The sequence below is a fragment of the Pleurodeles waltl genome, chromosome 1_2, assembly GCF_031143425.1.
Source record: "Pleurodeles waltl isolate 20211129_DDA chromosome 1_2, aPleWal1.hap1.20221129, whole genome shotgun sequence".
In the NCBI taxonomy this organism is placed as follows: domain Eukaryota; kingdom Metazoa; phylum Chordata; class Amphibia; order Caudata; family Salamandridae; genus Pleurodeles; species Pleurodeles waltl.
In genome coordinates this window covers 82702045-82722434 of record NC_090437.1, presented here as the reverse complement: position 1 = coordinate 82722434, position 20390 = coordinate 82702045, and the positions used below count along the sequence as shown (strand labels likewise).

Here is a 20390-nt window from a genome sequence, read left to right as displayed (position 1 = left end):
GACCCCATGGCGTGATTGCAAATTCATAAAGTCAGCTTCTTGCGTCTTGACTTTCTGGATTCATCAATCCGGCCAGATCGTAAGGAACTGACTCCTCGCCACCATTGCTGCATCACCTCCCCTGCGACCGTAAGGAACCGATGCTTTACCTTCCCTGCCTAGGAGTAAAGAACCAACGCATCACCTCCCTGGTAGCAGTAAGGAGCCTGTGCTGCACCAGCTCCAGCGACGCCTCACCTCCCCAACTCCGTATAACGTCTTTGTTTCCTTGTTTTCCAAAGTACTGTGCCCTGGGTCCGTGCGACTCAGTGACTGACCCGCACTCCCCCCGAGTGGCGTCAGACTATTGAGAACGACTCCGTCAAGATGCTGTGACAGCCCCAGTTACAGCTATTGGTTTTTTTAGTGCTTTACTAAGAGTTAATCTTTAAAAAGGTGTATATTTACTTGTGAATGTTGGATTTTTGTATTTATGGTCTTGTTTTATTCAGATAAATATTGGCTATTTTTCTAAACTGGTGTGGAGTCCTTTTGTGGTGTTTTCACTGCGGTACTGTGTGTGTGCGTGTGTTTGTGTTTGTGTGTGTGTACACAAATAATTAACACACTGCTTCTAAGATAAGCCTGACTGCTTGAGCAAAGCTACCAAGGGGGTGAGCAGGGGTTATCTTAGTTGTGTGGCTCCCTTACCCAGACTAGAGTGAGGGTCCCTACTTGGACGAAGTGCAAAAAACATTGCCATCTAGAGACCCCATTTCTAATACTGTCAAACCCCAAAACTGTACCATTGACGGACCTATTGTTCTCTCTGTGGGGGGCAGTCTTCACCAGATGAAGCCTTGGACGAGTTGACTTCTGTTTTTCCAGATGAACAGCACTTTCCTGCAGATGCTGAGAAAAGAAGGAGCAAGTTTGTATATGGCTGGCAGACTTTGGGAAAGCACTGGCAAGTAGTGGATGGCCCCAGCTCTCAACTGACTATCAACACAAATAATGTCTCTCTGGGCTCCTACACTATGGAGGTGGTCACCTACTGCTACAGACGCTGCCAGAAGTTCATTCCTATGGCCCGAGCCACATCTCAATTCACAATCATTGACCAAATTCCATTCTCCCTGTCATTCTCTCAGATCCAGGATCTAGACCAGGGCAACAGTCACTTTATTTAAATGTGAAGGTGCATGGCCCAAGCCAGTACTTGCAAGAAGCAAACATCTCGTACTCCTGGGACTTCAGTGATGAGATGGCATCCTCGTCACTCGTACTACTGCTGTCACCCACACCTATGTCTTCACTGGTACTTCTGACCTCAGTTCGTCATACAGGCTGCCCTCCAATGGCCCCCCTGTGCTGCCACCACGGCACAATGGCAGTAGAAACCATACCAGCACATGAGGAGCCAGCTATCACAGATGCTGGCAAGGGTACCACTGAAACCACTCCTGTTGGAGAAGCCACCACTGAATCTGGAGAAGCCACCACTGCAGCAGCTGTGGTTGCATATGGACCAAACACTCTGGCACCAGGCACCCCAGCACCAGAAAAGACAATAGCACCAGTTGTTCCAGTGTCTATCCCTCCAGTTGCTCCCTCTGAAGCAGGAGTTCCTACCACAGAGTCCATTAACACCAAAGCAGGAGCAGTCTCCTCTGCATTGTGTCTGCTATTGTTGAAGTGGGTACCTCTGCCGGTGCCTCCATAGCCCCAACAACCATGAAGACTCCAGCAGTCATGGTAGTGTTTAAGACAGCAGCAGCTTCTCCAGAGGCCTCTCCAGCTGTGGAAATGTCACTGGCTGCTTCTACTGTTGTACTAGCATCTGTTTCTACAGTCAACTCTGTTCACTCAACAGAAGGTGCCCCAGAAGCCACTGAGGCGCCAGTGAAAATGGTGGTTGAATCCCTTGTCCTGGTGAAATGCCAAGCTCAAGAACAAGCTTTATGACTGCCTGCTGTACCATTATGGCTACAATCCTGGAAATCGTGCAGGGCATCAAAAGAGTGGAGATGATACAGGCGGTGCCTGCAGAAACTGTGAAAGATCAGGACAATGTGGTAGACTTTACAGTGGCCTGCCAGGAGAACATCCTCAGTGATGTCTGCACCACTGTCTCGGACCCAGATTGCCTCTCCCCTCAGCAGGTTATCTTTGGCCCAGTGCCACCCTTCATCCAACTGCCACCTGGTTCTATGTCAGCTGTTCCATGGTTCTGGTGACTACTGCATCAGTGAATCCCTGACCAATGCTGTCAGCCTGACGATTGCCAATGCTCAATTGCAGATCGATGGTGGAAGCTGCACCTCTGCCACAACAGGATTTGCAATGCTTGTTGGTATCCTGGAAATGTCTTTCTCCGGGAGCTGTGGCATGCACCTACAATAGGTACAGTGCATGCTAGTCCCCAATGGCCTAGAACCTGCAACTAGCAGCTGGTGGGTCCCTGACAGTTCCTCACTGTGCCTCTGCCTCAGGAATGCCCTGGGCCACATCAAGGAGATTTCTGTTCACACATTCTCATTAATGATAGGGAAGTAAGGGGAATGGGTTCCACTAGGTGTACCCATCATTGCTAATAAAATGGAGAGCTTCCCTTGATTACACAATATGGAGTTATTCTTTTGAGCTCTGATCTCGTAAACGTGTGTACCTTTAAAATGAACCTTGAACTTGTGGCGTTCTCCCTTATATTTACTCTCTAGACGGATGTATGCAAAATGCAATTAACACTTTCTAACAATATGCTGAAATTGGGATATCCCAACGGGAATGGTCATATAGAGTACACTGTAAAAAAGAGTTGTCTGGTGATAACTGTGGTGGTGATGCTCTCTTCACTAAAGATAAGACTGATTTGCTGAGTCGAAAAAAGACCCGTATTCACAGGAGATGCTTTCTGTGTACCACCACACACCCCTCTTCGTCAAGCAATTTATCTAAGGTAAAAAAGTCCTTCAAAGGGGCTGCTTGTACTCCTTTGTTCAGCTAAACGTGAGAGAAGATCACCTCGTTCCCAAGCTTTGGTACATTAACACATCATAAAATTCCCAGACTTTGTGGGTACCCCTGAAGGAGGCCAAGAAATTTGCCAAAATACAGTGACATTTCTTTCTTTTTTTAAATGGGAAAAAAAGGGCTGCAGAAGAAGGCTTGTGTTCTTTTCCCTGAAAATGGCATCAACAAAGGGTTTGCGTGCTAAAATCACCAGCTTCCCAGCTTTCAGGAACAGGCAGACTTGAATCAGAAAACACAATTTTGGCATTTTACTGGGACATACCCCATTTTTATGATTTTTTTTGCTTTTAGCCTCCTTCCAGTCAGTGACAGAAATGGGTATGAAACCAGTGCTGGATCCCAGAAACCTAAACATTTCTGAAAACTAGACAAAATTCCAAATTCAGCAATGGGTAATTTGTGTAGATCCTACAAGGGTTTCCTGTAGAAAATAACAAATGAAATAAAAAAATATTGAAATTGAGGGGAAAAAACAGCTATTTTTCTCTACGTTTCACTCTGTAACTTTTTCCTGCAATGTCAGATTTTTGAAAGCAATATACTGTTATGTCTGCTGGACTCTTCTGGTTGCGGGGACATATAGGGCTGATAGGTTCATCAAGAACCCTAGGCACCCATAGCCAATAAATGAGCTGCACCTTGCAGTGGGTTTTCATTCTATACCGGGTATACAGCAATTAATTTGCTGAAATATAAAGTCTAAAATAGGTATAAAGAAAACCTTTTGTATTTCCAAAATGGGCACAAGATAAGGTGTTGAGGAGAAGTGGTTATTTGCACATCTCTGAATTCTGGGGTACCCATACTAGCATGTGAATTACAGGGCATTTCTCAAATAGACGTCTTTTTTACACACTGTCTTATAACTGGAAAGAAAAAATCTAGATAAAGACAAGGGGCAATAACACTTGTTTTGCTATTCTATGTTCCCCCAAGTCTCCCGATAAAAATGGTACCTCACTTGTGTGGGTAGGCATAGTGCCCATGACAGGAAATGCTCCAAAACACAATGTGGAAACATCACAATTTCCTCCAGAAAACAGAGGTGTTTTTTGCAAAGTGCCTACCTGTGGATTTTGGCGTCTAGCTCAGCCGGCACCGAGGGAAACCTACCAAATCTGTGCATTTTTAAAAACTAGAGACCTAGGAGAATCCAAGACGGGGTGACTTGTGGGGCTCTCACCAGGTTCTGTTACCCAGAATCCTTTGCTAACCTCAAAATTTGGCTAAAAAAACACTATCCTCACATTTCGGTGACAGAGATCTGGAATCTGAGAGGAGCCACACATTTCCTTCCACCCAGCATTCCCCCAAGTCCCCCGATAAATATGGTACCTCACTGTGTTGGTAGGCATAGTGCCCACGACAGGAAATGCTCCAAAACACAACGTGGACACATCACAATTTTCTACAGAAAACAAAGGTGTTTTTTGCAAAGTGCCTACCTGTGGATTTTGGCGTCTAGCTCAGCCGGCACCGAGGGAAACCTACCAAACCTGTGCATTTTTGAAAACTAGAGACCTAGGAGAATCCAAGACGGGGTGACTTGTGGGGCTCTCACCAGGTTCTGTTACCCAGAATCCTTTGCTAACCTCAAAATTTGGCTAAAAAAACACTTTCCTCACATTTCGGTGACAGAGAGTTCTGGAATCTGAGAGGAGCCACAAATTTCCTTCCACCCAGCGTTCCCCCAAGTCTCCCGATAAAAATGGTACCTCACTTGTGTGGGTAGGCATAGTGCAGGAAATGCTCCAAAACACATCATGGACACATAAATTTTCTCTACAGAAAAAAGAGGTGTTTTTTTGCAAAGTGGCTACCCGTGGATGTTGGCCTCTAGCTCATCCGGCACCGAGGGAAACCTACCAAACCTGTGCATATTTTAAAACTAGAGACCTAGGAGAATCCAGGACTGGGTGACTTGTGGGGCTCTCACCAGGTTCTGTTACCCAGAATCCTTTGCAAACCTCAAAATTTGGCTAAAAAAATACTTTTTCCTCACATTTCGGTGACAGAGAATTCTGGAATCTGAGAGGAGCCACAAATTTCTTCCACCCAGCGTTCCCCCAATTCTCCCGATAAAAATGGTACCTCACTTGTGTGGGTAGGCATAGTGCCCGGGACAGGAAATGCTCCAAAACACAACGTGGACACATCACATTTTTCTACTGAAAACAGAGGTGTTTATTGCAAAGTGCCTACCTGTGGATTTTGGCCTCTAGCTCAGCCGGCACCTTGGGAAACCTATCAAACCTGTGCATTTTTTAAAACTAGAGACCTAGGGGAATCCAAGACAGGGTGACTTGTGGGGCTCTCGCCAGGTTCTGTTACCCAGAATCCTTTGCAAACCTCAAAATGTGGCTAAAAAAACACTTTTTCCTCACATTTCAGTGACTGAGAGTTCTGGAATCTGAGAGGAGCCACAAATTTCCTTCCACCCATCGTTCCCCAAGTCTCCCGATAAAAATGGTACCTCACTTGTGTGGGTAAGCATAGTGCCCGTGACAGGAAATGCTCCAAAACACAACGTGGACACATCCCATTTTTTTAAAGAAAACAGAGCTGTTTTTTGCAAAGTGCCTACCTGTGGATTTTGGCCTCCAGCTTAGCCGGCACCTAGGGAAACCTATCAAACCTGTGCTTTTTTGAAAACTAGCGATCTAGGGGATTCCAAGGCAGGGTGACTTGTGGGGCTCTCACCAGGTTCTGGATTACCCAGAATCCTTTGCAAACCTCAAAATGTGGCCAAAAAAACACTTTTTCCTCACATTTCGGTGACAAAGAGTTCTGGAATCTGAGAGGAGCCACAAATTTCCTTTCACCCAGCGTTCCCCCAAATCTCCCGATAAAAATGATACCTCACTTGTGTGGGTGGGCCAGGTGCCTGCACCAGAATAAGGCCAAAAACGTTTAGAGATAGAGGGGATAGCACAACAAGTTGATAAGGACATATTCTTCTTTTATACATCTTTAGGCTGACTCTGCTTTGGGGACCCACACAAGTGAGGGGTCATTTTACTTGAGAGACTGAGGGGAACGCTGGGGAGTAGGAATTTTGTGCTGGAGCGGTGATCCTACTAAGAAAAGTCAGGAAAATATGCTTTTTTAAGGAAAGTTTGAGGTTTGGAGAGGAGTCTGGGTAATGTTGGGGAATCCACGCCAGCCACACTTCCCTGGACTCCTTGAGGTGTCTAGTTTAAAACAAATGTCTGGGTTTGGTAGGTTTCCCTAGATGAAGGCCGCACCCATGACCAAAAACATAGGTGCTCCCTAACCCCCAAACACAGGTAGTTTTGCAATATATCATATATCATTTTGATATGTCCACGTACGTCCATGATGTGCCAAACACTAAAATTGTGATAAGAAACGCACTTAGGTTATGTGAAAAAGGCCCCTCACCCACCAACCAAGTTGGTGGCATGCTTCATCATTGGGGTCCCACCTGAGACACCTAGCGTGTCACAAGTGTGCTGCGACGCCTGATTATAGCGGAGCAGGTTTTGTCATTTGTACCACAGATACTGGTTGGATTTGGCACAAGGGTGAGTGATGGTTCCGTAGATCAAATTTTATTAACAAGAGATTTCACAAAAGTGAAATGCACTGTTAATAACTGAAAGGCCAAAAACAGAACCAATGACTCACAGCTCGTGAGCTGTAAAGCCGCGTCAAGGCACCAACCGTTTTACAGTCCATTCACACACCTTTCATACATGACATGCACAAGACCATTCACGCCGCCAGCCACGGGCCCAGCACATTACAACACTTGCATCGACAGACAGCGCCAGTCAAGGGCCCATCACTTACATACGCCCACTTACCTGATGCAGCAGTCACACTAGCTGATGCGAGTGTGTGGACTGACGTTTGGCTGGCACCACCAGCCAAGTGCCACCCCACCCACACCACCAGCCAAGCACCACCCCATGCACACTGCCAGCCAAGCACCACCCCACACACACTGCCTGCCAAGCGCCACCCCACGCACACTGCCAGCCAAGTGCCACCCCACGCACACTGTCAGCCAAACGCCACCCCAAGCACACCATCAGCCAAGTGCCACCCCACGCACCCTGCCAGCCAAGCGCCACCCCACACACACCACCATCACTTTTTTTCCGTTTATAAACAAAGAAACCACTAATTATAAAATACGTGCAAAACTACAAACACAAAAGCTCTAACTAAATACATGACAGTAATGCCAACCGCGAAACTGAACATACGAAAACATAAAATAGGCAGTTTACGCTCACGGTATTTCCTCACAATTTCTCTTGGTGTGGTAATTTCTGAAACAGCAGCCGGGCACACACAGCCCAGGCTTTGAAGGGCAATCAGGGCAGTACATCCGGCTCTCCCTCCGGATACCTCTTCGGGCACATACTCTACATTTCTTAGTGGGTAAGTCTTTCTTGGGAGTGGGAGGAATGTGATCTGGAAAGTGGTGATCTTTCAATCTAGCCACTTCCTCCACCACTGCTACTCTAGGAACTCTTGCCTGTTCCACTAAAATAAGGCTCTCTATCACCGACTCCTGAAATTTAACAAATGTCATCCTTGACTCAGGTGAACAATCCTTGAACACAATAAAGGCATTAAAAGTTGCCAGATGAAGTAAATGTAGGGCCAACTTTTTATACCACACGTAAGACTTACGCAGAGTAAGGTTCCAACCTCTGATCTACTCTATCAACACCACCCATGTGCCTATTGTAGTCCAAAATGCACGCAGGTTTGCGCGCTCCGGCAACCTGGCCCCAAACAGTCACAGGGGAAGTACTCTCATCATGGATGGTTGATAGCATGTACACATCCCTCCTGTCTGAAAATTTCAGAACTGCACTATCCCCTCTCAAGTTTTTTACAGACAAGCTCCCTTGGATAGCCTTTCCGGTTAGAACGGATTGTGCCACAAGCAACAGTGCCCACTCTAAACGACTCCTTGAACAACTGCACTCCAGTATAGAAATTATCTACCTACAAATGGTGACCTTTGTTAAACAGTCGTCTACCAAGTTCCCACACAATCTTTTCGCTAACTCCAAAAGTGTCCGGACTACCAGAAGGGTCAATACTGGAATCCTTACCAGTGTAGACCCGGAAATTATACACTTATCCTGTACTGCTTTCTGACAGCATATACTATTTAATCCCATACTGTGCCTTCTTACTAGGAATGTACTGCTTAAAACTTAAAAACTAAACGCCCCTTGAAAAGGACCAGAGACTCGTCCACACCTATCTTTTTGCCTGGAACATAGACCTCTGAAAACTGATCTACAAAATGATCAAGGACAGACCTAATCGTAAAAAGACGGTCACAATCAGGGTGATCTCGTTGCAAGGCTAGAGCATTGTCTACAGAATGCAGCATACGAAGAAGAAGCAAATCATAGTTGCAGGAAATATAGCAGTTGCCATCAAGGGACTAGTAGACCAATAAGAAGCCAGTGATGGCTTCCTTATCAACCCCATCAAAAAAGTCAAACCTAAAATCTTTTTCATTTCTTCAAGATATGTGGGAACCCACTGAGTAGCTCTAGACTGAGGCCTAAGTCTGGCAGCGTTGTCCCTCAAATATTGCTGCGCATACACATTAGTCTGCTCTACAATCTCTTCCAAAAATACATTTTCCTTAAACAAGTGAAAGAAATCGACAGGACAAAAAGTTTTCCGTATTGACTCTACACCCCGGGAGACCAGTAAATGCAGGTAACTGTGGCTGCTCCATGTTTGGGGCAATCCAGGTGTCAGGTCTTCTAAGGGGAAACCCTTCAGCCCCAGGCTGCTGCACTCTTGGCACATCAATGTCCTCCTCTAAAATAGGCCCTTCATCTGCACTAAGAGTGGCTTCCTCATCAGAAGAATCCTCTCCGACAGAAAACTCACTGCCAGAATCTCTCACTTCCTCCTCTGCCTCAGATGCAGAGTCAGTCTCGTAATCATGGTCTGAAGACGACTCAAAAAGCATGCCAACAACCTGCTGAGCGGTCACTCTGCGGCTAGCCATGATCCTCACTAACAACAAATGTACTAAAAAACTATACCACTCACTTGCCTGAAAAAGCTACTTACCAGCAACTGCTCTGCACAGACACAGCAATCACCAATGATATCCCACTAAAAAGAAAAAAGCAAATTAGACATATGACAACACAAATATCATTGTGCCTAAATCTAAGGACAATTTCACACACAATACTACATTTAGTACACCACCTACAAACATGTCATTCATGCATGGCAACAATACTCCTTTGGAGTAAATTGCTTTCACTTACCTAAAACATGCAACTATGCAAACTGCAGGACAACTACTGCCAAAACCGCAAGGATCCACAGCAGAGGAAGCAAAATCTTTGAACTAGAACAAAAAGAAGAAATAAACTGTTATAATCACAAATACAAATACTTCGCCAGTTGACAAACATCCCTCCACCAAGAACTTAGAAATTGTCCCTGGTGCCTAAGTGGCTTCTGCCCCCCTTGAGGGCAGATGGGCCTAAAAAAAAATAGGTCGAACTGCCCCCAAGGGGGCAGAAATGGCCAACAGCTCTGTACCCTGTTTGGGGGGGAGCGACCCTTGCCAAAAGGGGCAAATGGGGTGCCCCCAGCACAAAAAAAAACTAAGGGGAGCAAGCTAAAAAAAAAATATTCCTTTCATGTCTTGGTGGCTTCTGCCCTCCTGGGGGCAGATAGGCTTAAACAAATTGCCTGATCTGCCCCCAAGGGGAGCAGAAATGGTCATCAGTAATGTGCCTCCCTTTGGGGAGTGACGCTTGCAAAAGGGGCTGCCCCCCCACCCACACAAAACACACACACATACACAAGATCCCTGCTGCCTAAGTGGATTCTGCCTCCATGGGGCAGATGGGCCTAAAAAATAGGCGAATCTGCCCCCACGGGGGGCAGAAATGACAAACAGCTCTGTACCCCCTTTAGGGGACGACCCTTGCCAAAGGCGGCACCCCCAGCACAAAACAAAAAAAAGAGAAAAAAAAAAAATACCAGGCGTATTGGTGGTTTCTGCCCTCCTTGGGGTCAGATGGGCCTAAAAAAATAGGCCGAAATGGCCAATACTAATTTTCCCCCCTTTGGGGGGGCCACCCTTGCCCAAGGAGTGCCCCCAAACACACAAAACAAACACACACCACACAATCCCTAGGACCTAGTGGGTTTCGACCCCCCCAGGGGCGAGATCGGACAAAAACATGGGCGATCTAGCAGCAGGGGGGGCTGAAACATATAAAAAATGATTGTCCCCGGGGCAGCCACCCTTGCCTAAGGGGTCGCTGCCCAAAAACATAAGGTAAACATAATTCCTGGTGTATAGTGGTTTTCGACCCCCCCCCCCCCCGGGGGCAGATCGGCTGAAAAAACCTTGCCCAAGGGGTCGCTCCCAAAAATAAATATTTAAAAAAATCCCTGGTGTCTGAAAACAGGCACAGGGGGGAAGGAAAAACCCTTTCTTTCCCCCCAGTGTCTGTTTTCCCCCCACAAAACCCCCAAAAAGGGAAGGACTCACCTGGTCCTTTCCCTTGACGTGCTGGAAGCAAATGGCTTTCAGCGCGTCCCCTGCAACAATTGATGACGTCATCAGATTGCCGAGGGGGGGTCGGGGGTGGAAGGGGAAGGGATTCCCCTTCCATCCCCGACGGGGGGTGTGGGTGGGAGGCCCACAGGGGGAGCGCTAGCGCTCCCCCCATGGGCCGGGTGCAGGATGAGGTGATCTCGTCCCAGGCACACGGTAACCGTGTGCTGGGACAAGATCACCTCGTCCAAGGCACCCAGGGGGTTAATGAAATCACTTTGAATATTGAAGAAGCTAACTTAGTCAAAACATTAGCTTGATCTGGTAACGGGGCTGATATGGCTATTATGACTAGTACGATCTCAGAATACGATCCCCATCAAGAAACGTTATATTTTTGTTGCATTATACTGCTTTCACCAAACAGTTCTGGAACGAGAGCGACAAGTTCCAAATTCTGCCTTGGTTGATGGAAAGGATATAAACTGGTGTCTGGCTGGTAACGGTGCCATTTCATTAGCTCAGCAGGAGTTTACTTGCATTATGGTTTATAGTGTTAAGATGTTCACTTTTAAAGGTACTGTGAAATATCCTCTCCCATGCTTTATTATCATTCAGCAGAATCACATCAAGGAAAAGTAGAATAGGATACCCACAAATGCTGTATTGAATGGGCTCTCCATTCTGCTCCCATGTCCTCATCTTACTGTGTAGATTGTGCAGCTCTGCAACAGCCATTACCATGCTTTACCTTTCTGCTGCTTGTCATGAATGATATCTGTTTTGTGAGAAACCTGTGCTGGTGTCCATGCCAAGTTGTGTTAACAAAGCATGCTAAATGTGTGTGTGCTTGCATTTGTAGGTCCTATTTTAATCTCACTGAAACCAGGATCGGAAACGCCACACCCATTGCCTAGGCTACCCGATAGTGTAGCCACCCTAAGTGACTCGCGGCCAAAAACACACCAGGAAACAAAGGATCAAATGACAGTGAGTGGCATTCGTCAAAGACACGATGTTCAAGAAGAGAAATTACTGAAGAGAGGGGGTGAGGAACCAAATGAGGGAAAAGGCAACCCCATACACAATGGACTTGATGTATTTGAATGCCCACCTCCCAAAACAGAAAATGAGGTATGGCTGAATACTATATTTCACAACAAACATGACTTGTACAAATGTGAAGAATAATTTTAAAACTTACAATTATTATAAGAAATACTTCTCAATTATGACACTTTCTGCACTTTTGCAAAAACATCCACAACCAACCAAAAATCTGAGGATTCGTGTTCAATCAAACCATGTGCAGGGTCGTTTGTGAGAAAAATCGTGCAATTAATGTTTTATCTGTCATGGCAGGACATGTTTTTGTACACTCTATCATTCACAAGCTTTCAAAACCTAAAGGTGCAACTCAAATTGTTTACACAAGTCAACTAGTCACTCATAGGGCCAAGCAGGAACTTTACTTTTCCTTGAATCCTCACTGAAGACACACGCTGTTGGGAGAAACAGGCTTGATATTTAATTTGTCATCATTGTTTTGGAGAAAGCCAGCAAAATTCCTATGACATTTGGACTATTTATTGATGATTTTTTACCTGATTTTTACTTTATTTATGTTTTTATTTTTAGAACAGGCCAGACAGAAAATAAATCACAAAACATACATATTTGACAGATAATCAGCAGCAAGTGATCCAGTGCCATAATACTCATTTCATAATATAAAGTGCACAATACTTTGATAAACACTAATATAAAGTGCATCAAAATAGGAGCGGCTATGTTTTGATATTGTTATTAATATCAAAATGTCCAACACCTAATGTCCATACATACCAACAATCCTTTCATAAGTTTTACCACACCTGTAACATGAGATAGAGTCCTTGAGACGATGCCGTATTGTCTTAAGCCCACATTCATAGCTGTCATATAATACAACCTTGACCAAAGAGAATCAATGGGGAATTTCTTGAGTAGTTCAAGCCCGGATTTAAGTGTACCCCGACAAGAAGACAGTAGGAGTGATTGCATCCAGGCGCAAATAGATCCCCAGAGCTGTGTTTTAATTGTTGCCTGTCTTCTTTTTAAAAAAATATCAGATATTTCCATGCCACATGTATCCAAAAATTGTGAGCACTAGTGAGAAAATAGAAAAAGTAGGAAAATCGTTTTAGTTTGAGCCCCTTCTTTCACACAAAGAATGAATTCATCCCTACTGCATTTTTGTCTCTTCATCAGACTTGTATTGTGAGTCTGAAATCTTGCTTTTCAAGAGTTACTGTCTCACAACAAGACTGCGAGCATCCTATCCTGGGAAAATTCACAACATTTATGGACTCTGGTATTTTGAAAGCTCTACTCAGTCACTCCCCCCGCACCCCCCAAACCACCCCCCCCCCCCCCCACACACACACACACAGTCATTGAAATTGCTTCCAGTCCTAGACTTTCATCTGGAAATTTCATGAATTCTGAGGGTTGCGGCTGTTGATTGTTCTCACAACTTAAATCAGTGTTCTGAAGATAGAATGTCCACGACTGGAAATGGTGTCTTTGATGGCACAGTGAGGTGACTGCCTTGGCTGGCATGCATGCTGGATGGTGGAACACTGGTGCTAAAACTTTTTAGAAAAAGGCAGGACATCCATGGGAAAGTGGCATACATGTTCACCTTTATGATTTGTGTGTTTCCTGCTTGATTTTCTGCTCAACTGATCTTATTTTAACCTCCCTTCTTTGTAAAGCATACCTATTAAAATATTTAAATTATATTAGTTATTTCTGTATTGTTACGGTTGGCCTGCAAATTATTCGATTTACACTAATTTAGCAATAAGTTGTCTAACCAATCAAGCATCTAATTTTTTCTTTCAGTGTCATCTGTATTTAATGTGATATGTAACAGCACTTTTGAGCAGAAGCTGGTTAAGTTTCCTCTCTCAAAACAAGCATTGATAAATCCAACAACTGTGGAATTTTGTAGTGTGATGTTTTAATGTGATAACTTATAAATAATGTATGGTGTCTAGCTGTTGTAAGAATTTGTGTAATGAAGTAACCTATCCCTGCCCTCAAGGCTGCAACACTAGGTCCTCTCCTTAATCTCTCGGCGTCCTATAAATGGAGCTCCATATTTACAAACTTTTGACGCAGGGCAGTGCCACAAGCCTTCTTGCTGTGCTGCCTTGCTTCAAAAGAAGGAATGTGCCATATCTACAAGATACGGTGCATTCCTGTCCTTTTCCCCTGCGCGAAGGCACAATGGGCTGCCCCGTGACTACGCAGTGACCCTTGCACCATGGTCTCTGCATTGCGGGGATGATTGTGTTTGTGCAAGAAGGGACACCTTCTTGCACAAAAACAATTATGAGAGGCATTTTCCTCCTCCTATGTGTGCTGCAGAATGCAGCACGCATAGAAAGAGGAAATAACAAGGAGAAATAATGTTATTTCTCCTCGTTGAGCTTCCCTTTCGCCTACCCTGGGAAGGTGTAGGCTTTTGATGCATTCCGAGGTTTACAGAATCTTGTAAATCTGGAGATGTGTCAAAATACATGGGTGTGGCATGGGAACACCCACAACAACACCCATGGAACACCTCTATGATGCAAAGTAAGGCAACGCAGCAGCTTGAGCAGCATTGCCTTACTCCATATCTAAAGGCTATGTAAAGCCACGCAAAGTGGCTTTGCGTGGCCTTGTAGATATGGCCGTGCAGCCTGCGGTGCTGGTGCATCACAAAAAATGACACACCGGTGGCCCAGGCCACATGTTAATATGGCACGTAATTTCCTCAGGAAGGAAACTGCAGAGATAGTTTTAGCTCTTAGTACAGCTCATTCTGTAATAGGTATTATATGGGTGCAGTTAGCTACCAATCGATGGCAAAAAAAAAAAAAAAAAGAAAGCTACATGCAGAAACACGTACACTGTATGTAGCAGAAGCAAAGAATAACACATTTCACTTGCTTTATACGCCATACGCTGGCAAGATGGTCCTCTGAGTTAATAGCTGACTGCTAACATCTCATAAGGCTGGCAGGAGTTTGAATCCTTCATGGCCAGCCAACCATTTCATCTTTATGAGTTTATTTGCATGAATGCCACTACACTGAGTATGTACAGTGTTTGGAAACTGCAAAATGGAGGCATTAAGCACTAAATAAAAAGGAAGTTATTGTTATTATCAATATATTACAAGATCTGCCACGTGACATACCTATGCATGCAGCTGTACACTGCAATGTTTCTGGTGAGGGATAGAAGGTTTTCAACATATCGTCTATCCAAGAATCTCCACGTATACCCTTGTTATTACATCAGTCTACAATGTCATGAAGATGATGAATGTGGAAAGGATGTTGAAAAACGTAATTAAACCTGGGCCACGGAAGGGCAGTATTCATGTTTTGGGTGACTGTTGATTAGTAAAACATCCTGCCTGTGAAACCAATGCTGGCAAACATTGAAGAGCAGCCAAATCCACTTCCAGCCTGATGTTCAAAAACTCATGTTATATTAAGTGAAAACTGCTGGCAAGGAAAATCATTTTTAGCATTTGGAAAGGAGGAGGTGGAGGCCTTACAAACAGCAACCAAACGTCGGTTGGGCAACATAAGAACTATACATAAGGGGCATGAGGTATATGCGAAAAAGAGAACTGATAAGAGAGTTTGCACTTAGGCGTTCTGGTAATTTGTATGTTATGAGGTAGACAGTCCATCCTTTTGAGGTATCCAAATAGCCTTCAGATGTCAAATAGTCACTAGCAACTAGGCAACTGATTGTGGTATCTACGCTAATGACACTCTTTCAGCTCCAGAAGCCAACCTATTCACAAGTGGCAATGACACCCTGATTCTCCATACTTTAAAAGATCTGTGTACTACGGTGCTGCTTTCCTGAAGTGTATGCTTCGGTCAAATACTGAAGGCACACTTGCCAAAACATGTGCAAGACTGAGATCTTGAAGCTGGTGAGAGAGGTGACTTGTTGAGCAATGATGTTTGGCCCTCTAAGTCAATCTCAAGCCTGGTAGTGAAATGCAATATTTAGGGGGTATGATTGACAATGCCCAGCACGTCCTGCTTCTACATTGAATAACGTCATCCCCCGGAAAGATGAAAGACTGTGGCCAACTACATCATGGTGTCTAATCTTGATTATGTAAGTGCTCAGGCTACAGAAACACTTTCTTCTCAAGCGGAATGGTGCTGCATGATTAGAACTTGCAACTTACAAGTTTTGCAGTGCTACCAGTTTCTTGGTGGCCCTTTACGGTAGTCTGTGGGAGATTGGCACCAAGATTAATGTCCGGTGTGGTGTTCATAATGCCATTTATGGTGCACCTTTGTTTGTAGGTGGAGGTGAATTTATATCAGCTAAGTAGAACCATAGATTTGGAATCCTACTCTCTCTTGGCAATTTCTTGATATACTTTAAGGCAAAACATTTTCGGTTGTAGGTGATAATCTCTGGGATAGGCTTCTCCCTGGATTTACATTTTACGTCTGATTTATTGGTTTATAATGAGAAACTCAAAATGTGTATTTGCATATTAATGCAATTTTTATTGTGCTCTCTGCTCTGTTTTTTAACGGCTTGTGGAAATCTGTGGTGACAGTGTGCAGCATAAGTAAATGCCCAACATGGAACACTGTGTAATGGGCTCTAGGTGTACTTTCTATGTCTAGTCTGACATCACATCACATACTACTCAACAATCAGAATCACAGCATGCGTGGAACTGTATGTGTCTTAATCCTGATAGTTACCTCTCCCATCTTTGCAGTCACAGTAAAGAGAAAATATGGCATAGACGATGAATCCCACGTGTGTGTTAGAGATAGCCATAGAGATTGGATCCTTTTATAATGGCGCGGAGTGGTGGTGGTGGTGGGATCCATGTTGGTGATAAACTTGCAGTAGAGTGGTGATGATGAGATTTATGTTTGGCACTAGGTTGGGATTGGATCAGGACGTTGGGGAAATTGAAAGAGGTGCATTATCATATCTTGTCCATTGACTCTTCCTTGTCTGTCATCTTGCTGTTCATGTGGGTGCCTGCGCTCATTATCATCGCACAGCAAGGAACAATGTCATCAGCTGTACGCAGATATACGAGGGGCTTGATTTTAAGGTTATGCAGAATCTAAGGAATGACCATGATCTTGCTGTAGGTTTTTTATTCTTTGTAGGGTACATTTTTTAATTTTGAATTAATTTTATTGTATGCTAAGTTAATAAAAGCAATTTCATAAAAGAAGTCAATAAAATTTATCACTAATACTACAATATACACTTTTATGAAAGCCATGTAAATAAGACACTGTAGGTGTAAAGTGCATGATTAATTTAAGGGTTCATCTATGGAGCACATAGTTGAATCATATTATGTTACTAGAAAGAGCTGGCTGTTTTCCTCTAAGAAGATTGACTTTGTCATCTGGATTTTTAAATGGAGAATGTTTTTGCGACACAGGTCAGGAATTTATGTCTGAACATTAAGACCTGTGTTTCTCCTGTTGAATCGTTTGATTACTGCTTATCAGCATGTTTACACTCCCAGAATTTTGAAGCTGCAGAGGAGAATATTTTAGCAATCGCTCAGCAACGCTGGACAGATGCAGATGACATGTGTAACTGCTTCAGGGCTTGGTTACATCCTCCTTAGAGGTTACTGTTTCCTTTTACAAACCATTTTGGCCACAGATCTAATGTTGGACAACCTCCAAACCACAAGAACTATTTCTTCACATTGGAGGATCAACTGGAGCCATTGTTGGTCTGTTGTGCCAGGTGAGTGAATAATGATCCAAGAATGCACTCACTTTGAGAAAACACTTCTGTCTTCCAGAAGAGATAGAGCATGCACACTTTTGTTGATGTATTTCTTGAAGACTTGATAGTACGTTGGAAGCTCCTGCAACTCCTTAATTTGTAAGTTATCTAAAGAAGACTGTCGGTAGTCCATATGAGGGCTAAATCATGAATTATTTGATAGTTCAATCTATCCATAGCCTTTGGTCAAGTATGTTCTCTTCAGCGCTTCTCAGTTTGTGACATAATTTGACAAAAGTTCCATGTTGTGCATACGTTTGTTATAAGCCCAAATTCCAGCCTTGTTTGGGCTGGGGAGGCATTACAAGGAAGCCGCAAGAGCTGCCTGTACAAATTGAGATGCAGAGTTTACCGTCACTTGGAGTAACAACAGCGGAGGGCTTCACTACCAAAGGCCATCGTTGGCAGACATTTTGCTTTAAAAACCTCTAGTATTGGGAGAAACAGCCTTCTATTAGCTCCCTATGCCGCTGGTAGGGGACTTTTGTATCGAACTTAATCCCAAAGTACTTATAGTCACTGTCTTTAATTAATTTATGATTGTTTAAACTTCGGGATCCAACTGGTTTGATGTTTGTTTTTTTTACTAAAAGTTAACAGTTTTGTTATATTTAGATTTATTTGAAGCTTGTTGACCTGTTAAAGGAGGTTAGCTTGTGTAATAACCTTTGCAGGCCTACCCTGTTTCTATGAAAAAAGGCAATATCATCTGCGTAAAGCATGCTTGCCAGTTGTGGTCCACCGTGTTTGGGGACATGGACATTTATCCGATTGCGGTCTTCAAGGAGGTCTGCCAGGAAGAGGTTAAATAACACCAGGGCTAGCACACATCCCTGCTTGAGACTGGTTGTTATGGAATATTGAGAGAGCCTTGTTCCGACCCCTATTTTTTCATCTGGATCCATGTGTCTATTTTTGGCTGGATCCAAGTATACTGGGGTACATTACTGCTTGCTTGACGCCAAGATCTCCCAAATGACATAATCTTTTCTCTCGAGTAAATTACATATAGGGCTGTTGATGAATGATCTGTGACAAGCAGCAATAGTGAGTCTAATGCGTAGTATGGATATCTTCGTGAGTGCAATGTCCTAAGCGCAGGCCCTGTTATAGTGGTGCACAAGTAGGAGCAATCTGCTGCATTGACCCTTTCCGTTCTTGATTGAGGGTATTGCTGTAATTTTTAATACTAATAATAAATAATAATAACATATTTCATATAATACTTATAAGACCCGTTCTTGGTATTTGTAAGCACTGTAGGCTCATTTTGCTTGACTACCTTTGCATCACATATAGGAAAACAATGAGGTGATACTGGAAAATAGAATATATGTTGTAGGGTTTGATAGAGAAGCGAGGAATTCCACTGAGAAGGGACCTTCTACACAAATTGGGATCAGCTGAGAAATTAAATTCAACATATTACTCTTAGACGTCTCAGGGACTTTGTCATGTTGAATGGCTAACCAATGTTATTTATATATATTTTTCAGTGATCCAGTTCTTTAAAATGCCAGGTGTTGTCATTATAATTTAGAATTTCACACTTTAATGGTGTGTAGCAACAGAAAATCACCAGTTCTCCAACTTTAAAACTGAAAACGCTATAACGATCTGCAAATGTTAAATTGCAACCTTGAATTTCTTGAAAGTGTTGCCTGAGTGCATAAATATCATATGTTTGAAAAGGTGCTCGACATGAGCCTGACACAAGTTCACATTAACAGATCTGTCACAAGATATTAAGATGCGCAGGTCGTATGAGGTGACTCGGCAGAAGGGTCACCTAGAAGGTGCAGAGTCACCCCGCTTTCTTCTCTTTAATTTTACACATAAATAGAATAATACACAGAAAGATGCACACCCGGTTTATTCAACATCCGATTGTTATGAAAACAAATATAAGGCCTGGCATGATTGGTGTACGCATATATAAGAGTATCGTGGAGGAAAAAATGAGATGAAAGAAAAAACAACCGAATAGAACATCCCAAAAAAAGAATACCGGTTAATCAAGATTTTACTCATCTGTATTTGTATATGTTTTGCCTGCTAGACAAGAATTCATATTACATTGTCCGTCCAGCAGCGCTGACGAGCAGTTACCAACTGATTTCTAATTGGTGGCCAGATTTCTTTTAGCCAGTTTGTTTCCAGATCACTCTTAATGCTAATTCAAGGCCTCATATATCCGAAAACTGATCACACCATCTAATCACCAAAGGTGGATCAGGAGGATTTAACCAGCGCAGGGCTGGCGGTAATCATCATAAAAAAAAGTCCTTGCGTATTGATTAAATAATCCCTCGAAGTACCTAATATTATTAATTTCAGGGTTGCACAGAGACTTACATTTATAGTTCTGCCCATCTACCCGTGCCAGATTTTGCGCTAAGGAAATGCAAGTGGCAAAAAACATGAACATTGTCTGCCATGGATTACCTAGAAGACACTCATCTAAGAGCCCGTATAGTTTTCCAGTCCTCCCCTTCCGCAAATAGCCTTGCAACAATTCCAGCCATTCGATTTTCTCAAGGGCTCCACACCCTATCCCTGGAATGGAGAAGACGTCTCATTTGTATCTATTTAAATATACCACTCACGGATACACCCTAATAAGATACTAGTTCTGCAAATTCTCAAATATGTTGGCCCTCAAAGAGTGGTCCCACATTCTGAAGACATGTTTGCGCCCATTCTTTACTATAATAGTCATGCGAAAAGAAATGAACGTTTGATTTGTTCCAGTGCAATGTATACCTTGTAATTGGCAGAATAGTTAATTTGTCCTGAATATATTTCAAAATGATATATTACACAGATACATTCATAAATCGTATCCGCTTAAAATAGGTGGGAACTATAAACCAGTGCTAACCTCCAGTTGTGCAGAGGGTGAGCCAAGGGCCTATTCATCCCTATGGAATAGGGCTTTGGACAATCGATCAGCAGAGACTGTCCAGTTATAAAGCTTTAATATGGT

The 20390-nt window shown here is 43.5% G+C and overlaps 1 protein-coding gene across 2 annotated transcripts in view; it reads left to right on the top strand.

The window, feature by feature from the left end:
• The window catches only part of CORO2A (coronin 2A), a 322094-nt gene that overhangs the window by 290623 nt on the left and 11081 nt on the right, over positions 1-20390 (top strand). For both annotated transcript variants that reach the window (XM_069236572.1, XM_069236575.1), the window contains one exon: positions 11415-11686. In XM_069236572.1, coding sequence (XP_069092673.1) covers positions 11415-11686 — 272 coding nt within the window. The remainder of the gene's footprint in view (positions 1-11414; positions 11687-20390) is intronic.